General features: G+C 36.8%; 1 protein-coding gene across 1 annotated transcript in view; it reads left to right on the top strand.

The window, feature by feature from the left end:
* The window catches only part of CTDSPL2 (CTD small phosphatase like 2), a 37,274-nt gene extending 22,902 nt beyond the window's left edge, over nt 1-14,372 (top strand). The window contains exons 6-13 of the mRNA XM_032195120.1: nt 577-655; nt 946-1,057; nt 1,950-2,036; nt 8,520-8,582; nt 8,678-8,757; nt 10,859-10,985; nt 11,870-11,965; nt 12,481-14,372. Of these exons, the coding sequence (XP_032051011.1) occupies nt 577-655; nt 946-1,057; nt 1,950-2,036; nt 8,520-8,582; nt 8,678-8,757; nt 10,859-10,985; nt 11,870-11,965; nt 12,481-12,546 (710 nt within the window). The 3' untranslated portion in view covers nt 12,547-14,372. The remainder of the gene's footprint in view (nt 1-576; nt 656-945; nt 1,058-1,949; nt 2,037-8,519; nt 8,583-8,677; nt 8,758-10,858; nt 10,986-11,869; nt 11,966-12,480) is intronic.
* Nucleotides 14,373-20,221: the final 5,849 nt, after the last annotated feature.

The raw sequence follows: 20,221 nt of genomic DNA, 5'->3' as shown, positions 1-20,221 counted from the left end.
AATATCCTATATTAATTTTCCACATTTTCTTTGGAAAAACTCAACATACACAGTTATGGACAAAAGTTCCATATATATGGATATTCCATATCTATAAAATTCACAATCAACTCTCTGTGGAGGGCCTGCATCAAATTCTTTAGTTATCTAAATCCTCATCCATGCATAGGTGTTTCTCCTTTGACACAAATACCTTAGCAAATGATGGGTAGGAGCTGGTCAAGTGTCTGGAACATGCATGCAGGTAGTTCATATCACCAAAGGCTGTATGGGTGCCTTGCCCCGTAACATGGGCACTTTTATTTGGCCAGATCAAGAAGTTCTGTGGGATGACGTGACGTTGAGCCCTCAGGAAAATTTGTGAGAAGGCATGCAGAGTATTTCAGATGAAATACGAGGACTAGCAGACTCCTGCTCTTTTTCACTGTTGTTTAAGGCACTCATGTATAAAATGCAAATTTACACTTTTAAAAACTGCACTAATAAGACTAGCTTTTGTGTTGTTTTATTTATTTATTGTTGTTGTTTTGTTTTGTTTGTTTTATTTTTGTTTTGGTTATTTTCATTGAATTTTAGCACCAGTATCTCCGGACAGTGGCTACTCATCAGCTCATGCAGAAGCCACCTATGAAGAAGACTGGGAAGTCTTTGATCCGTAAGTGGTAATATCTGTACTTAAAACATGAATTGATCATGTTGGGTATTGGATTAAGGAATTGTTATTTGAGTTGCTGTGTTTTTTATATTACAGTAATGAATTCAAAAATCTCTTAACTTAAAAAAAATAAATGTATGTTGAAGTGTTTGTTTTTCAGTTTAAATTATTTATTTCTTGTGTGGCTTTACACACAATATGCATTTTTAAATATTTAGTTGAGCTACAACATTGCCAGTCGCATAATGCATACACATTTCTAAAACAAAATCTGATGTATTTTTTTTCAGATACTATTTCATCAAACATGTTCCGCCATTAACAGAAGAACAACTTAACAGGAAGCCAGCTCTTCCACTGAAAACAAGAAGCACACCAGAATTCTCATTAGTTCTAGACTTGGTAAGTACCTTTATAAATAAATAGCAAAATCAGGGGGAGAGCTGTGTAGCATTTGATTTGTTTTGTCTGTTGCTGAAATTAGTACTGTGTGCTCTAAATAAAAATACCTTGCTGAAGGTTACACAATTTTCCTAATACTTTTATTTAAAGATGGTCTGCATAAAAGTAAATTTAATAGTGGCAAGAATAGAATACTTGCTGTATTTGTTGAATTCTTAACATTGTTTCCCCCAAAAAGTATTAATTTTTTTTATCATCTTGAACAAAGATTATCTGTCCCCATAAAGATTTCCAGAACCAATGGAGAAAAACAAGATGTACTAAGTAGGAAAATTTAGCTTCATATGTCTTGCATCAAAATTGACCAGGAATGAATCTTTTAATTCTTATAGCATTCTTCTTCAAAGAGGCCACAAATCCACGTTCTTAAATACTCATAGAAAATGTATTTGTGTTTAGAATAGTTTCATCAAGTCACTCTGTTCTGAAAGTAGTTTCAGACACTGCTAATGATGTCAGGAACGTTGTTTTACCATGAGCGATATCAGTTGGTGGGTACTCTGGTCATATAAAATGGATAGATGATTCAAATTGATAGATGCAGATTTGAACTGAATGACAGTATAGCCTACAAAATTAAAATGTCTTCTTACAATTATGCCACTAGAACACAATTCTAATTGAAATTTTTCAAAAACTGCAATAATAATAAAATGTAAAGTTAATTCCAAAAGCTCTTATTCGATTTTAACAGTGCTTGCACAAAACTAAGTTTTCCAGACTAAGTAAACCCACCTTAAAAGGAACATAAAAATCTAGACAACTACTTCTCTTTTCAGCAATCTTTACACGTTTTTTTCTTACTTTTATACCATCTTTTAATTTTTAATAGGATGAAACGTTAGTGCACTGTAGTCTAAATGAATTAGAAGATGCTGCACTCACTTTTCCAGTTCTTTTTCAAGATGTCATTTACCAGGTAATTAGCATGCATAGAAGAATATGTACCTTTTTATTTTGTTTAACATATGAATTCTTCCCATTTATATTTGTTATGATCTTGTCTAAAGAAGTAAATAACTGCCTGGCATTTAACAACTATCTGGGTTATAAACTGCAAGGTGGATTATCCTGCATTAGAAATACTGTGGAGCACTGTTTGTTGCCACAATGTGGTAATGTTGGACACTGATTCAAACTGTAAACGTTCATTGCTAAGAAAGTGTAAATGATCTTCGTAGCAGCAATCTTCAGCAGCAGCATTTCTCCTTGCCAGCAGGTGGAGGCAGGAACACTGAAAGTTTAGCCAGTATTATTTCCGAGTGCAGCTTCTCATGGACTGTTAACTTTCTTCCCTTCATATGGAAAACCAATTCACATTGGTTGATCATTTCTTTCTGTACAGAAGACATCTTCTGAGCCTGCTGTTAACTAGCTTCTGTCTAGATCATTAGTCTTGCTGTACCCTCCACCAGTGCCAGTTCTACCTCTTTACTCCCAGAGAGTCTGCTTGGTGCTTGGAGTGATTTTGATTGTCTTGTGGAGACTGCTAGATTTAGTTTTTTGTTCTGCTTTAGGAGGTACTGTTAGTTGTATGTGATTTACATTGACGTACCACTGAAGAACAAGCATGGGAAGAAGGAACTCTCTTCCAGCAACTACCAAAAGATGCTGCACTGACCCAGGCTGTTGTTCTCAGGTCCTTTTGTGTGATGTACCTGGGAGTAGCAACAGCTTCCCCACCATGTAGTTCGCACGATATTGGATCCCACTGTAGTATCTTTGGAGAATGAGCCAGTCATCAGGCACCTTAAAAGGACACTTGTCCAGGTATTTTTCCTGATTTTAAAAATGTTTTTCTTCACTGTTGCATATAAAAGCCCTTGGAATCTGAAAAGCTGAAATAATTTTTAAACTTGGGTTTCTTATCTCTTATTTGGTGATGGCCATGCTCAGTTTCCTCCAGGCTGAACTTGGAAAGAGCCTTAGAATTAATTCTTTGGACGTTCTTGACATTTCTAACAGCATTAGGAAGACTAAAGCTTCATTTTTTTCCTTCCTTCTCTTAAGGGATCTCAGTATGATGTTGAGGATTTTCTGTGTAAACTGTCGTCCTTTTAGTGATTGTATGCCTAAATGAGAGTAGCTGAGCTTTAACCAGAATTTTGCCTTTAGGAAATTGAAGTCAATGGAAAGAGTGAGTTACAGTATTTCTAAATCCTTATTTAACAGCATTGTGCACATGCCGGTGTAGCCCTTGATACAGTAAAATTACTAAGTGGGTCCTAGATAAGTTTTGTCTTAGCTCTCTGTAGAGTCTAGCCTGCAATAGCCAAGGAGCAATAGCTTTCTGTAGGTTTGAGAAAGTTGGACACTGTCTGTGAGCACGCTCTCCTGATCGTTACACTCTGTTCATCTGGTTTTATGTCACACTAGACAACTCACAAATTACTCACCTCTTACTAGGCAACAGGTAATAAGCAAGACATTTTAAAGATACAATTAAATAGGGTATAGTACACAAAAAGATGAATAATCATCCTAAAATAAAAGTAGGAATTAGTTGATGTTACATTTAGGTTTTTAGTCAACAGTTAGCTATTTATCAGCTTTTACAATGTGTTTCTTTTGCTTACAATCGTCTTGGGTATAGTACCATATTAATTTTGTATCTCCGTGTTTCATTTTGGAAGTCCTTCCAGCTGGTAACAGAGAAGCAGACACGAAGCTGTCTGAGCAAAGTAGAAGTCAGCAAGTTACTATATATAAACCAGATGAAAACAATACCTGATGTGAAAGATACATTTCTGAAGATTCTTTCCACTAGTATCAAAACGTCTACTGCCTTCATGTAGGTTTTCCAGAAAGACAGTTATTTATCTATTAACTGTTTTTTAAGAGTAAAACTTAGTTCTGTGCTCATTTTCCAACTGAATGTCTTACTGAGAGAAAAATAAGACTGACTAACATTGCAAACATGAACCCGAGTTCGTACCGTTTCAGTTTCCTTGCCCATCCAAAGGCATCAGTGCTCTTGCAGTAGCAGTGTGATGTTAAACCAGGTACTTCCTCAAAAAGGAGCTCCAGAACTGGCTACTGTAGGGTGTAAAAAACCAGTAAAGCAGTACAAGTTTACGAGTACAACAGTAAAAATCCGTTTGTCTTAGGTTTTGGAGGGCCTGGTAGAACATATATCTAAACTCCATAGGTCTGGGAGTCAAGCAACAAGTTTCAGGTCCGGGAACTCAGCTCTTTTGCTGTTCGTTTCAGTGATTGTAGGTGGTGGACTATTTTTAAGAAAAGTTTTTTAAAAATAAGGAAGTTGTTGTTAATATTTCTTACAATTTACCATGAGGCGTGCAGAAAACGTAATACATGAGTATAGAGCAGTGTTCTGCGAATTTAAAAATTACTGTGCAATTCCAGCACCAGCATACAGGGGTTTTTAAACCTTTGGATGAATCACTTGAAGTCACTGATTTCTGCTTAAAAAGAAAAAATAAATCTCTAAAATGGATATCGTTGTGCTTACTTCAGGCTTTTGAGACAATGAATTTGTTTGTTAACGTTTCCTTTGTTGAAAAATCTCTAAGTTATACCAGTGTTTAAGTTTGGGGCTTGGTAAAAATACAGTGTTTGCAAAGCTGAAGTTTTCTTAAATGCTGTGTCTGTTAAACACTGTCTTACAGCTGACTATAAAAATAAACATTTGGCTCTTCAACTCTAGACTTAGATTTTATACTGTTTGTATTGTTGTAGCACTTTACATTAAGTGGCTTATCTTATTAAGATTTTTTTTCCTGTGGTAGAGAGGTTTTCACTGTATTTTGTTTTGGGTGGGTGAGATTCCCTCCCGCTGTTTGTTCAGAGGGTGCTTTCCATGCACTAGCAGGCTTTCAACAAAAGGCAGATGTTTTCACTCAGTTCTTCAGCTGAAATATATCTTTACTGATCTTTCAGAGAATAATTCACTTTGATCTTTGATCCTTGAAAGATGTTCTGGAGCTACATAGGTCAGTTGGAGGTTACTGACTGTGGTGTTACGTATATCCCATCTTACTGTCGCCAAAACTACCTAGGTGCTTTACTTTGTTACTGCAGTGGAATGAGGCACACAATGCTTTTGAGTTCTGGCTCTCCTTTCTAATGAACTCCACTCTTTCTCTGAAATAACAGCAGAGCCATCAAGCTTTGGATCTGAAAACCTTCAGTGTGTCATGGGCAGCACCCACAAAGAAATCCGGTCTTAGGTCAGGAAGACTTCTTTAGCTCAGGAGAACCTCTGGAGTCATACTTTGCCCCTTGAAGAGCCGTAGCCAGCCACAGTTCAGGCAGAGCTGTCTGGTTTTGGGACGGTCCTCACCTTGAGTCACTTTTGTTGCCATTGAAATAATGGGATGTGGTGATCATTTTGGAAAACAAACAAACAAAAAACTTTGAGGAGGCTTTTCATATATGTTATGCATTTATGCCTGTGAGTCACATTCAAGTAGGTGATATCATGCATCTCAGTGGACACACAAACGTTCAGTCATTAAAAATGGTGAAAAATATTACTAGGCTTCTATACGTGTTTTCAAAACTTAGATTTCATGGTAGGTCTACTCCTCAGAGATCAAGAATCAGAAATGGAGGGAAATTAGATGTGTGCACAGGGGAGTCAGGCAGAAAAAATAGGAAAAGTTAAATAAGGCTGAAGATGGAAAGAGACAAGGTGTTTATTTGCCAGAATTATGGTGAATTTTGGACTGGAGAAGGAAAGGGGATGTGCAGCGTTGGCATAACAGTGAAGAAGAAAAAGGGGAAGATGTGGGGAAGATGCAAAGGGAGAGGGAGAAAATGGAAAATGTTGGATGTGTTTTGTTCTACTTTGGTTACACAATTGTTCTACTCTGGCTACCTGGAGTTCTGCATCAGCTCATCCTAGCTGGGTGTAGTGATGCCATTGCCTTGTGCTGTGCCAGAGTGCCACAGAACACTAAAAACAGTCCAGTGAATCTGCCATCAGTATCATTATCTATGTGTGTGTGTTTATAAGTTGTAATTAGAAATACATACTCTAAAAAGAAGTTATTTTTCCCTGGACTTCTTTTTTGCTTTTATATATAAACTTCCTAAATATTAAGACATATTATATTTAGATAGATACACGCATATAAATACATGTCAGTAATCTAAAATAGAACACGTTACAAAGATGCTGCAATTACCCACAGACTAAACAAACTGAAAAAGCATGCACAAGTGAGGAACCCGAGCAACCACAACTTTTCTCTGATACAATTGAATTATTTTTAAAATCGTTTAGCTGGCTGTTGTGACCAATTTAATTCAATCCAGCCTTAAAAAACAACAACAACAAGCAGCCACCACACAATAAATTGTATACCAAATGTTTTTATATTAGCAACTGAAATACCAACAGATACCTTAGTTTAGTGCTTTGGTTGCCAAGAGAGTTTGTAGAAGAGATGTTTAAGAGACTTTCTGAAATGACATCTGTGTTTCTTCCGTAACAGAGAACTGGCTTCACATGAGCAGAATAATCCCTTTGCATTTGCAAAGAAAAACTTACTTTGCCTTAAACTCAAGGTTACAACTGAAGAGGATGCTGGCTGTGCTATATGCTTGCTGTATGTAGAAAGAACAATTTGCACTGAATTTACAAGCACAGACAAGTTGAGTGTTATTGAGCATTGGGTCACCACAAGGCTTCACGTTAATTCATTACATTTGTCTTTGTGGTAAGATAAATACCTTATCTAGCCTTTGAGCAAGACCTCACCGCTTTATTATGGCTAAGCGGTAAGTCATTTTCACAGAGATTTTAGTGCCGTCAGGAGACATATGGCGTGAAGTCACGCCTGTCAGCTCTGTATTTAGGAAGTTGGCTTCTCAGTACCATCTTGGCTAAATGGAGTCCAAAAACCCATCAAGTGCAGGCTGTGGTCTCTCCAAAGCATTCCCGATAGCCAGGTTACTTACTGCCTCACAAGGTGAGTTACCCAGAGTGAGGAGGGAAGCAGGCCTTGCCTGCACAGTCCGTGGATGTGTCTGTGTGTGCTAGAAGCAGGGGTGCTGGTACCAGATGTGATGAGGTTGCAGGATTTTGATTACTGCTCCTAGTATAGAAAATAATGAAAAATTAGGTGTTACTGTAGTACCTGGTCGCTCAATAAAAGTCACTCAAAAAAAGGCAATAAAAGCCTCACTCAATTTTATGCTAAATAATGACATTTTCATTGGCTTAGAAATATATATTCTTTTAAAGGACTAAGATCTATCACAGCATGTGTTAATGATGTGAAATTTACTTAACCCATTCCCTTTTTCTTTCCTTTTGGTTATTTGGTTGTGTCTACATATAAATTTGATGTAATTCAGTGAAAGTAATACAGATCCTTTGTGGAGATTTACGTTGATTTGAAAGTAAATTCAAGCCTATTCCCAAATGGCTCTTAAAAAAATGATAAAGTTTAAATTAACTTGGTTTAGATAGAAGTTCAGTATGCTCCCTTTTCTAAAAAAAAAAATGTTATTCTGTACATGGGCAATCTCTGAATCAAAAAGAAAGGTAAGCAGAGAAGAAGGCCACCGTTTCACCCCTCAGAATATGTCCTCACTGTTGGTTAAGGTCAAGTCCAAATGTGTGCCAGAAACCACCCTGGGCCATCTTCCAAACACAAGTACCACAGGAACAGAGCAGTGCTCAGCATCTGCCCTCACACCTGCTGTGCTGGCGGGCCTTTGGACGGGAGCTATAGATCTGTATGGGTGCCTTCGTGGGAGCCCAGGTCTTGTACTTTGAGCAAGATTGGCAAGAGAGATGCAGAAGCCCCCTAGCTTGGTATCTCTTCTCTGGAGTCTACTGTGTTTTTTACTGGAAATGATCTGTATATGTGTGCAGTTCTGTGCTGGTGGTGTGTGAATTAATGGAGCTTTGGAAATAGATTAAATAGATTAAGCCTTTTTTTTTTTTTTGTCACTTCTGACACCCCCGTATTCTCTGTGTAATTCTTAGTGGAATAAAGTTATTAGGAAGATTATTTATATGCTGGCATAAAATTATCTAGTAACCAAACTGATGCTGCCCAGCTGGTGAAAGCTGATTCAAAACGTTTAGTCAAAGCAACTGGTTTCATTTTTCTTGAGAGATTGTCTATTTTAAATTATTGTATTTATTTTTAAATAATATAATTTAAATAATTTCTAATTGCATCAAGTTCTCCAGTAAAATTGTTAAGCCTAATTTTACCATATTATGCTTTAATTTATAGCTGCTTAGGCTTCAAGCTAACTTAATTTTGTTTTAATCAAGTTATTATTCTGTTGGAAGTTAGTATTTAATGATTACTGTATTCATAATGCTCATTTTGACCTGATCTTTACAAACTGATACTTAGCCATGCAGGCAATAGCTGCGATATTTTGAATCTTTTACTAAAGTGCATCTCTGCTTCAGGTTTATGTCCGGTTAAGGCCATTCTTCCGAGAATTCCTGGAACGTATGTCTCAGATTTATGAGGTAAAAATAATTAGATGTTATCTTTTGAATCTTATTTTTAAATTATATTTGCATATTAATATCTAAAATAATTATTTTTTCCATTTAATCCATAGATCATTCTTTTTACTGCTTCTAAGAAGGTGTACGCAGACAAGTTACTGAACATACTAGACCCTAAAAAGCAACTGGTCAGGTAAAAATAAAAAAAATGTGATTATACCTCTTGTAGGCAAACAAACTTACTTCCTAACAGATATGAAGAAAGTGATTCTGATGTTTTCTTTATTGCACTGTGTCTTACTCAAATGATTCTTTGTGCTTATGCTCAGCTTGTCTAAGGGTGAGAGAAAAATGAAGTGGCTGAATTACTGTCTTGGTGATAAGATAAACCCAGACATCTTTACTTTGCACTCTTCTGGCCAAAAAACGTAGCCACTCGTTCTCTGTAGCATAATAGAATTGCCCACTGGAAATGACCTCCTAGGTATCAAAAATGTGTTTTAGCTGCTCTTGAATATATGTAATGAATAAAGAAAATGAACAGATTACTGGAAGCTCCAAACATCAGACTACTTTTAAGCTATTTGTATTTGATTTATTATATATAAATAATGATTTACATAGTTAACTTTATAAACATTATTTCTTATTCAGTCACAAAATAATTTGTGGGTTTTGTAGTAAAGCTGTTACGTTTTTTCATTTCTTCTGTTAATACATAGATTTGTTTGGAAGAGATTAGCTTTCCTCAAGAACAGTGCCTTAAGACAGATTAGGTCTCGGATGAGATTCTTTCTGTTATTCTCATCTGGAAGGTGGACTGTTATGTGGGAAAGTTGAAACTGAAGAGGGGGGTTTCTCAGGGATTCATCCTCAATAGGGTATCCCAAGTGAGGAAAGTAGCAACTATACTTGATTATAGTCAGGACTGTGTAAATTCTGTACCGAGAATGTCTTTGCCAAGGCATTTCTCTGCATCACTTTAGTTTGGTAAATTAACTCGCTACTGCATTTTGAATGAGCAAACAAAACTGGACTTTTTGAAGTTAGAAATGCACAGCCATTGGAATATCTGAGCCTACCTGCACACACAGCCAAGCAGGATGTATGAGCAAGTAAGGTATTTGCACATACAGAAAACGTGTGTGTATGTGTCCAAGTATCTAATATTTATGATTGAGGACTACAGTTTTAATTTTGTTGTTAACAGGAAGAGTGTGAAAAATATACTTGCTTGGCTGTGTTCTAAAAATTTACAGATTTTTTGTGAAATTCATATGATATATGAATCTAGATGTGATTCATGTGCCACTGAAAACCTGACATCAAGGCATGATGAGTTTTGACATTAGCCTAAAGGTAGATTTGTCAGGCACTCCACACGTGTGACTCAGAATCTATATATAAATTCATTTGCTGCTGAGGCATCAGCTTATTTTCTTCCATAGCAACATTAGGAACTCAACCCCTTTATGAAATTAAGCACACTTTGTACAGCTTCTAAAAACTTCACTTAAATGTAACAGCTTTAAAGAAACTGCATTGTAATACAGCTGTGTAAAACTTGAAATCTGTCTAGTTTATAACTTATTTTTGAATTACAGTCACGATATTTTATGAAATTTCAGTTTTACTCCTGTTTTTTTTTTATTATTATTATTATTTGAGTCCTCTTGTTCTACACTTCCATCTGTTTACTAAGTATTTCTTCTATAATAAATTAAAAGAGAAGTGGGTAGGAAGAAGTTGATGGAATGTTTTGACCTCAAGGCTTTTTTCAGACTCTAAAAACTGAAATAGGTTAATTGTGAACAGAGGGAGCATAGGAAGGAAAATATTTCTTCTAACAGTGGCATGTGGAGGCTGTGTACTGTAGCAGCTGGAGCAAAATAAAAAGAACAAACTCAATAAATTGGTTCCAGTGCAGACATAATCTCTGATTTTGGGGCCTTGCAAAATAATTTCATTATCTTGGGTCCCTCTGTCAATCTATCTGCAAAAATGGTTAGAAAGCAAGACCCTGTTGACAAATATTTGTTACACCTGAGCTGAGCTTTCTCTGTGTAAATGCAAACAATTGCCTGCAGAACTAGATAAATATAAAATCACCTTAGCTAGCAACTTTACCAGTAAAAAGGTCATAGTAGAATGGAAAATAAGGAACAGGTTCTTAAAAATGAGCTAAGTAGATCAGAAGAGGAGAAAAAAACGAACATTTGGTATTGTTAACTTTCTCTTTATGCCATCTGATGTTGCAATTTTTCTCATTAATTAGTATTTTAATTTAATCACAGGCATCGACTTTTCCGTGAGCATTGTGTTTGTGTACAAGGAAATTACATAAAGGATTTAAACATTCTTGGTAGAGATCTTTCAAAAACGATCATAATTGACAATTCACCGCAAGCCTTTGCCTATCAGGTAAGTATGCTGCCATCAGTACACTTCTTAGACGTGGCAAAAAACTTCCCAAAGGAATATAGCAAAAAAAAACGACAGTATTTAAGACTACATTGTTTGCAGTTAACTTTGCATTTAAATTTATAAAACACACTTTAACAAATTGCTCTGGTTTGCTTGCTTTTCTCTTGTGAAGAGGCATTCACGTGTAAACTGAATGACTTATTTTATGAACAAACTATATAACCGGTCAGTTTTATTTCTTGTTCATTTTTTCTAAAGAAGCCGCTAGGTCTGCTAAGACTGTCCCTTGGACTTCGTTGCAGACCTAGTTTTTTAATGCTAGTGAAATCATTAAGAACAGATCACTGGTTGAACTGACACACACAGATGCAAAAATTATTTATACTTAAATGTTATAAAGTTATACTCCGTGATTTAGATTTTTCCAGAAGTTCAGTATATAACTATTCCAGTTAGTCCTATTATATAGATACAGGAGTTCAGAGAGTGATCTCTAATGTCTCATTTGTCTCATCTACATTAAAGAACCAAAAAACCCCACCTGTTTGACTTAGCCTCATTTGCACAAACTACAGCCAGGATACGGTTAGTATCCATCCATGCGTTGTTTTAACATAAAATTTTCTCAAAATACCAATGCTTTTCAGTTCAGCAGATTCTTCTACAGCTAGGTTTATTTCAGCTTTGATGTGGAAATTTTTGCAATGATTTATGCAAAGGAAGGAGTTATTTCAGAAGTGAATTTTAATACAAACTTTAGAGGAAAAATACATGTTAATAAACACCATCTTGGAAACATTTTTCCCCAAAATGCTATTTCACAAATCGTATTATTAGATAAATGAAATACAAGTCATTTGTTGGTGATTTTTTTACTTTAGCTTTCAAATGGAATTCCTATAGAAAGCTGGTTCATGGATAAAAATGACAATGAACTCCTAAAATTGATTCCATTTCTGGAGAAACTTGTAGAGCTGGTAAGTCTTTCCTTCATATGGCTTCCCCCCTCTCCACCCAGTACATTAGTTAGCTCTTTTAAGCAGCATCACACACTTTCAGATTTTGATTCACTGAGATTTTGACTGCTAAAAGTCATGTGTCTCTTGGAAAGCGTTCTCTGGGCAGTAATTCAAAGTTTGTACAAGGACTTATTTATATAGCAAAGGACAGAATGCCATCATTTCTAGCTGTGCTTTTAATGAAAACCTGGAGAATTGTGACATCAATTATAATGAAATTGAGAATCTTAAAAATTTAGGTTAAGTACAGCCTTCTGTTGGCCGTGTTGTGTGCCTTTATTCTTAAAATAGAAATAATCTTATTCAAAAACTGTTGTGAATGTAATATAATCGTTTTTATAAGATCATTGTAATTACAAATATAGCTTCTGTTTTGTCACATTAATATACTGGTATTAGAAGTTTGCCCTTATTGAAATCCAATTTATAGATGTGTTTGTTCTTCTAAAACCTGTGCTTCTTTTTGCCTACAGAATGAAGATGTCCGACCTCACATCAGAGACAGATTTCGCTTGCATGACTTGCTACCCCCAGATTAAAGCCTTTTGTCTACTTACTGAAGGGGGAGAAAATGCAGGACCCTTTTGGACTAAAACAAAACATTGCCATTACTGTTGAAATTTTGCATTTTTGTACCCCGTCTTGCTTTTCTTATCTTTGGTGCCCAACAATAATCAAGGGTTACAGAAAGAGACTTTATATATCTGAGATTGAATACATACAGTACAATACAGTACAACACAGTAGGTAGGCTAGAACAGAAAAGTCTTTAGAACTAGTGCAACTCCGACGAATTTTTTTATGTACAGGACATCTGCAGTTTATAAAGAATTCTGTTTCTGCCACCAGCAGTTTGACCTGTAGAAACACAGGATTTTATGATATAACAGAGATTGAAAATGGACTCTTATTTTCTCTCTGTTCGGTGCTCTAAGTGGGTTTGTAGCCACTTTTCTGTTACTTTAAGATTCTCATTTCAACAGGAATGGCCAGTAAAAGTTGTTTTATTTTTCCTGTTAAGGTTTATAACCTTTTTACACTTTTGACCTGTATTAGATTAGAATTTCATTATGCATTCCTTTTAGTTGAGGCGCTTCATAGTTTTTCTGGAAATAGCCAAATTTTCTTAGTTTTTTATTATACAGTTGGATGGCCGTTTTCCTGCTTCGTCTGCCTGCATACTGTATATTTGTTTAAAAATATTCTCTAGTTTTAGCCCATGTAAGTTTCATTTAGAAAGAAAAACCCTGCATTTATATTTTGTTTCTGTAATATTCTACTGTAGTTGAAATCTTTTCAAAAATCAAGAGACTGGCTAGATAAGAAGAATATAAGAATTACTAATATTCAGAATATTTTAAACCATTGTGATGGCATGTACTCTGGACAGACGATATCTTGCAGTGGCACAAACAACTGATGGACAAGGAATACCTCAGACTATACTGTGCATGCAAATCCTTAAAGGAGAATTAGTTTGGTCACCTGTTAGGTTTGATGCAATTCAATTACTGCTGCCTTCTGTTTCCTCCAGGAATGAAGTATTCTGCACAGTGGCTCAGTATTTTAAGATGTTTTGCATGGGCTGCTGGTACCTCTGTTACACTGCTCTTCGTTACAATCAGTTTTAAACTGTGTGACAGCGAGGGTACCTACCAGTAACTATGCATAATCCTGTGGTACAGAACACTCCCATGCCACCAATGCAGTCAGTCTGCTATCATAGTGGTTTTCTATGCTATATGGAAATAGTCTTCAAGCCTTGGTTCTCTAATGCAGCTACTACAAGAGGTTGATATTTTTATAATGGTGTGTAATCTCCTTTTCAGGAGGCTTTTTATGGAAGGTATAATTTGTAAAAGTTAGGATGCTTTGCCTCTCGACTGCATTAACATGCCATAGGCTCAGACTGTTTTTGTGTAAAAGATGTCACAGAACGGCACTTTTTCTAAAGAGAAGTTTGATATTTTGTATGCTTGTTAAGAAAGTACAGTATTGGAAATTAAAGGTGGACAACTGATAATTGAGAAGTATGTCAATTAATTTTTTATGTATATTACCTGTTTACTTGTACAATTTTATTGTACAAATTACATGCAGCTTCATTTTCAAATGAGTCCTTAAAATAAGGAAAATCTTTTTAGGAAAACATTTAATTTTTGTATTTTTGATTTTAAAAGGCATGAGTTATGTCAACTTTTTCCAGTGTATTAATGAAGATTTTAACTTTTCATCAGGTTGAGTGTTTTCTTACTATATTATCTGTTGTGTATGTAGCTAGCACATTGTGTCACTGAACTGTTTAAAAAATTAGCATGTAGAGCAAGCCTGTTTTGTGGAAAATCCTTATTCATTAAAAAAAGAAAAAAAAAACATCATGGCAGATTTTCTGCAAAAAAAGTGAAAACATTTGCAATTCAGAATACTGATTTTTTTTGTATTTAAAGAAAGGTATTTTGCTTGCAGGAAAGAAATACTACAGATTCATTTTAATGAGAATCTTTTAAATGTATTTATCTTTAGGGCATCTGGGCATCTTTACGCTGTTTGTCTTATGTCTTTATTGAAATAAAATGTACATAACATTACCTTTATATATGCTTTTGCGCAGACGTGTGAACCCTGTAACCATCCCCGTTCCTTCCTGTTTTTATGTTGATAAGATGGTTCTGGAAATATTTATAGATTTTGAAAATGGTCAGCTTGTATTTGAATTGCTACATGGTTTGCCAACAATTTTTTAGTTGTTTGTTAAAATGTAAATCTGAATCTGAGATTTTTAATTAGTTTAACAGTGAATCCTTGTTTAATGTGGAATTCTTCCAAATTTCTTAGAGTAATTTACATAATAGGACTGCTTTAAAATTCACTAGTCTACCAGAATGAAACCATTTTTGTTAAGTAGTTCATAGCTTTTCTCTGACTGTAAAAAGAGATTATCATCTGTTCAAATACTGTCCTTAAACATGTGCGTCCTATCTTTGGCTAAAACCATTATGAAAGTGCTTTCTTTAGTTAAGGAAACCAAAGCATACATTGCACTTTACAGCTGTATCTGTGTTGTGATTATCAGATCAGTGAGGGAAATCAAAATGTAAATTGGAGGATTTAGTTCTACATAGATGCACAACAACAATAACAGAGACTGCATAGTAAACATATTAAATATTAATATTTTAATGTGCTGCAAGTCTGGTATTTATCATTCTGAACTTTCTTTGCAGAATGAGTCTACCTTCTTCAAAATCTAAGTTCCCAAAAATGTCAAACACTTCTGGCATAAACAGTCTTTGCATGAAGCAAAGTTATATTCCATCAGGTTTTCTCATCTCGTTAGTCTTGAGGGTAAGGCTTACCTGTTTCTCCAACATTAGTCTGGATCAAATTGTGCATACCAAAATTGACACGGATAACCGGGGGAGTCTCAGCTATGTGTATTACTCGAGTCTTGAATGTAGAACTGTGCTACCTAAGCAGTTAATCTTGTAGCTGTATCATTTATTCAAATTTTATGTATGTTTAAAAAACACAACGTTCTATTTCCAAAGTTTTTAATGATTTCATTTGTGGTCTTTGGATTGATCATGGCAATTGTGTGTTAATTTTACACGTCCCTATGTATTCTGTTCTAGGTTTGAGCATTCTTAGTTCTGACAGCAAAACAATATTTCATACTTATACTGACAATATATGTTCAATTTCTTTTATATATATATTTCCTTAAATTGTTGTATAGATAGAATAGCATTCACCGTGGTATTGTTGGCTTCTTTTCCACCTTTGATTCATTGCACGTTCCATCTCTGTAGGAAAATATTTTTTCATTGTTATTGAAATGTGTCTGAAAGCCTGAATGTTTCAAGACCTGATCAAACATCTCCAAAGCAAGAGTTATAGCAACCGAATGCATGCTAAGGAGGCATATCTTCTTTAAACAAGGCACTTAAATGTGCTATTAAAAATAATCAGATATGCAAGTGCTGTGCTGAATGAGAATAGAAGGAAGTGCTGGCTGGAATGCCTTGTGCAGGCAGCGAGCCATGGGCAGCAGAACTGTTTGCTCTCGCTCGCTGTTAGAAGCAGGCGTCCTCGTGCCACAGCTCCCCTCCCCAGACATCTGATTTAGGTGCTGCTTGGATTGGCACAACTGAAAAAGCATCGAGCCCTGATAAGGAGAGGGACCAGGAATGAGTGGCTGAGGAAATAGGTGGAGTGGGTGGAAATCTCATAAACCCATCTTCCACCAGCAGCGTAGAGCTGCGGTCCTGCGAGCAGCCGCTAGCAGAGCTTGGTCATTCGGTGAGGAAAGCTGTCCAGGAGCACAAAAGTACTGTTAGTATGCTGAGGGAATAGCCACGTTCCTTTATTTTTTCCTTCTGGTTCTGACTTCCACATAGCATTGCACTGCAAATCGTACCTTTTATTCTTTGTCAAAAGCAACTTGAATCAACTGCATCCTGTCAGTGTATTAAAGTAGAGGATGAGGCTGATAACTTCACAATTGATACTAAAACTAAGGAAAGCCCCTGTATGCGGTGAGATGCTTCTATCACAGTGAATTGTGGCTGCTGAACTCGGTGTCCCTTGCTGTCATTCCTCTCTCTTCTGGCCGAGGACTGGATCAGCACTGAGTACACCTAAATTTGGGGAATTAGAAAAATTTTCTGTGCCTTCTTCATCCCCTCCCCACACTGTGCTCCCATTATGTTCCACGTGAAGGACTTGGAGAGCACACCTTTACAAAGCTAACATTTCCATGTAAAATTAATATTTACATAGTTGAGATTAATCTAGTACAGATTGCTAAATTATAAGGTAATGCATTTCAGAAAGTCAAGGCCAGAAAGTAAACGTTCACAACATATTGCCAATTAAAAAAAAAAAAAAAAAAGCACACCATGTAACTCTACTTACTAGTATGGTATCAGCACAGTTTGACAAGTTTGTTCTAACAGGTACAAAGAAACTAATCGCTATTGTATTAAGTCTTCCACTGTAAGTAGAATTTCAAGTTAAATATTCAGTATTTTTCTGGTGAAAAGACTTGTATGGATCTATGTGGCAAAGCAGGCAGGTGGTACCTCTGATCTGATCTGCAGTCATGCTGATTCAATCAGTCAGCTCCATTAAGCTTCTCTAAACTCATTATCAAAGACTGAGACAAAGATGAAATAAAGAAATCATAGGCGCAGGCACCTGGGCAATACGATGAGTGTCAGACAGCAGCGCACGGCTCGTTGTTCATGGCCTTCACCTCCTGAGACGAGGTAAACGTCTTCCGATTCTAGAGGACAAATTCCTGTTTCTGGGAGAACTGATCCATCGAAGGTGTTTCACTTCTGAGTCCCTAAAAGGGGACTTTAAAATCCGCTCTGTGAATAGTGTGAATTTGAAATGTGAAGACTGAAAGGAAAGCCTAGAATTACAGCAGCAGGGTGTAGTTCCACAACAGCTCAGGCTGAGCTGGCTCTGGGAGGCTTTTCCCTCTTCCCTCTCCTCTCCCCTGGTAACGAGTTACCGTGTTACCCGCTTCCTTCTGCCTGCCCTGGGGCACGCGGCTGTGCAGGGAGCTGCTCCTGCTGCAGACAGCATGCTGGAGTAACGAAGATCGGTTAAAGCTGCTGTGGAGTGGAAGCTAAAAAGGAAGGTTCATGGGAAGACGCTTTTTCTGGAAATGTAATTGTCACATTAAAGTCATTCAGCTGAAGAACAAAGTTCTTAAGACGTTAAAGAACTACTCTCAAAGATTTGATTACGCCAAAACCATGTGATTTCAGCTCTGCGTCATAGATTCTTGATGCTTAAATAAAATCCTAAACAAGCTGATAAATGGCTGGTGAGAAGTAGCATAGATGCATCATTTTCTTAGTTAGTGGTCATAATTTTGTAAAAAAAAATAAAAATGTAAAAAAAAAAAAATGACAGCAACTTTTTTGTTTGTAAGCAAGCAAGGATGACCGACTAAAGATTAACTTGTATAGATTCTGTTAAGCACATCACTATTTTGGTTGTCTTGACCGTGTAATGTAATACTGTTTTGCTTTATTTTTTTGATACTTGCAAAAATGTCATTGTACTGATAGGCTGAATCTTGTAAAATACAATTGGAAGAGAACCAATGTTCTACAAATTTGTGTTTCTTTTGCCATCATTTCTAGTATATACAATCATAAAGATTTATATTAAATATTTATGCTCTAGTTACTGTTTTTATGAGTTTTAGCTGATATCAGACTTCATTGAAGACTTGGTTTTCTGTAAAGCAAGACATTTCTCATGTCAGTTTTCAGCCTTTAAAAACGAAGGGAAATAAGCGGTGTTTATGCTTTTTTAACAGCTCAGGAAACTGGAGACCAAGAAAAGAACATAAGTGGTTTATGGCCTGAAATTGTTACAGCTGGTTCTTTTAAGATGGTCTTGCTTTGAACCCGATTTTCAATGTGTAATGCACCTTCCAGTGAATATCTTGTAAAACTACCTCAGGGCCTGATCCGTCTCCTTTGCATTTGTTTCTCCTCCTGAGCAGAAACCTTTAGACTTTTTCAAAATGAGAACTGCCTGGTTTCCTAGGAGGTAGTACTTCCTTTGACTCGGAGAGCTGTGCCTTAATTTCCTTGTCTATACAATGGGAGTAATACTTATTTGTTTTAATCCACAAGCTTAAATTTAAACGTGCTGTGTGAATATATAATATTTTTACAATTATGTTCCCAATCATCACACAGTTCCTAGTAGTTTCATAATTATCCTCACAGAACATTTGAGCTTATGAAACTGTTTAGACTTGGTGAGGATATAATTTACTACACTACTTGATCTATAATTATGTCTCTAATGTTATTTTTAGTGCCTGGTAAATGGGTAACAACAAAAAACGGATGATAAATTTGGAAGTCATATTTTTTCTAGCTAACATAAGAGGATCTTCCTCTTGCTAGAGGAACATTCATCTGTGTTCCAGATGAATCTGGAACACACCTCATTAGTCAGACCTATTTCTTTCAGAATAAGGCTGCCCATCCAGGCTGTGACTTAGCTAAGTTGTCTTTGTCCTGACAGTTGTGTCTCTGTTGTCTCCATGAGGTGGAGCAGCAGGAGCAGAAAGTCAGTCAATTCATATGAATAGTTCCTCTCTGCTCTTTTGGGGGTAGGAAGCAGTTATTAGCCATCGCAATTTGTTCACATCCAGGGAGCTTTCAATTATAATCGTCAGGAGGCATCCTGAAATGCCTAGGATATGCAGCATGCTTCATTTTTTCTGTTGGACAGCTTCTCAACAAACCTTAAAAAGTTCTGCAGCATTGCTGCCAGCACACGCTGCCGTGTTGTGTCGTCACAAGGCAGGACATGGTGACACCCCCAAAATCCTCTGTCCTGAGCTACAGCCTGCAAAGGCCTCCTCGTCCCTGGGGTCACAGCATCGTGTGCCTTTATTCCCAGATGGGGAGCATAATGTTTGAAGCAGACAAATTTTAATACTGAGAAAGCCTATTAGAAAACAAAGCGGTTCCATTGCTGAAGGAAATGTTATGAAAACTCTGTGAATAATTCATTAATTACCTGCAGCTATTTAAAATTATCAAACTGTTGTTTGCAAGCCTATGATAAACCAAAATGTATAATCCCCTGGCACAAGTTGACTGAACTGAAACTGAATCTGGTTTACTATAGCATCCTAATTCTGGCGCTGATGAGTCTTTAACCAATTGTATTGATAACTGTAAAAAGATTGGGTTTTATTACTTTTTAGGGGTAGGGCCGGTGGAATTCTGGCCTTTCTAAAGAAGCAAAGTGGAAAAACTGCTGTGTGTCGCCACGTTAACCCAAGGGCTCATCGCTAGGTTTGAACTTCTAGCTTTTGTGGCTCTTGATCCTCTTCTAATCTCAAATATACCTATAAATTGCACATTATTTCTGTGTTTCACCAGAAGTGGGGTTCTTGTAGGAAGGCCCCATCCGAGCTAGCGCAGCGCTGCGCTCCGGCGGTGCTGGGGGTCTCTCGGCAGGGTATGGGGGACGCTGCTGAGGTACCTCAGGCTGCCAGCAGTCCAGTCCCTGCTGTTAGAAGGGTCAAGGAGCACAGACCCCGCTTTGGGAGGACTGAGGCAGGGCTGTGGCTGCGCCCCTTCATCGGCCCCCACAGGGCTGAAGGGAAGGAGCAGCTGCCACCCCAGTAAGAACCAGTTGGGCTCAGTGCTTGGGCACCCTGACAGC

Source organism: Aythya fuligula, chromosome 11 (assembly GCF_009819795.1).
Source record: "Aythya fuligula isolate bAytFul2 chromosome 11, bAytFul2.pri, whole genome shotgun sequence".
NCBI classification, from domain to species: domain Eukaryota; kingdom Metazoa; phylum Chordata; class Aves; order Anseriformes; family Anatidae; genus Aythya; species Aythya fuligula.
Note: the sequence above shows the minus strand (reverse complement) of the source record. Positions and strands in the feature narration are given on the sequence as shown.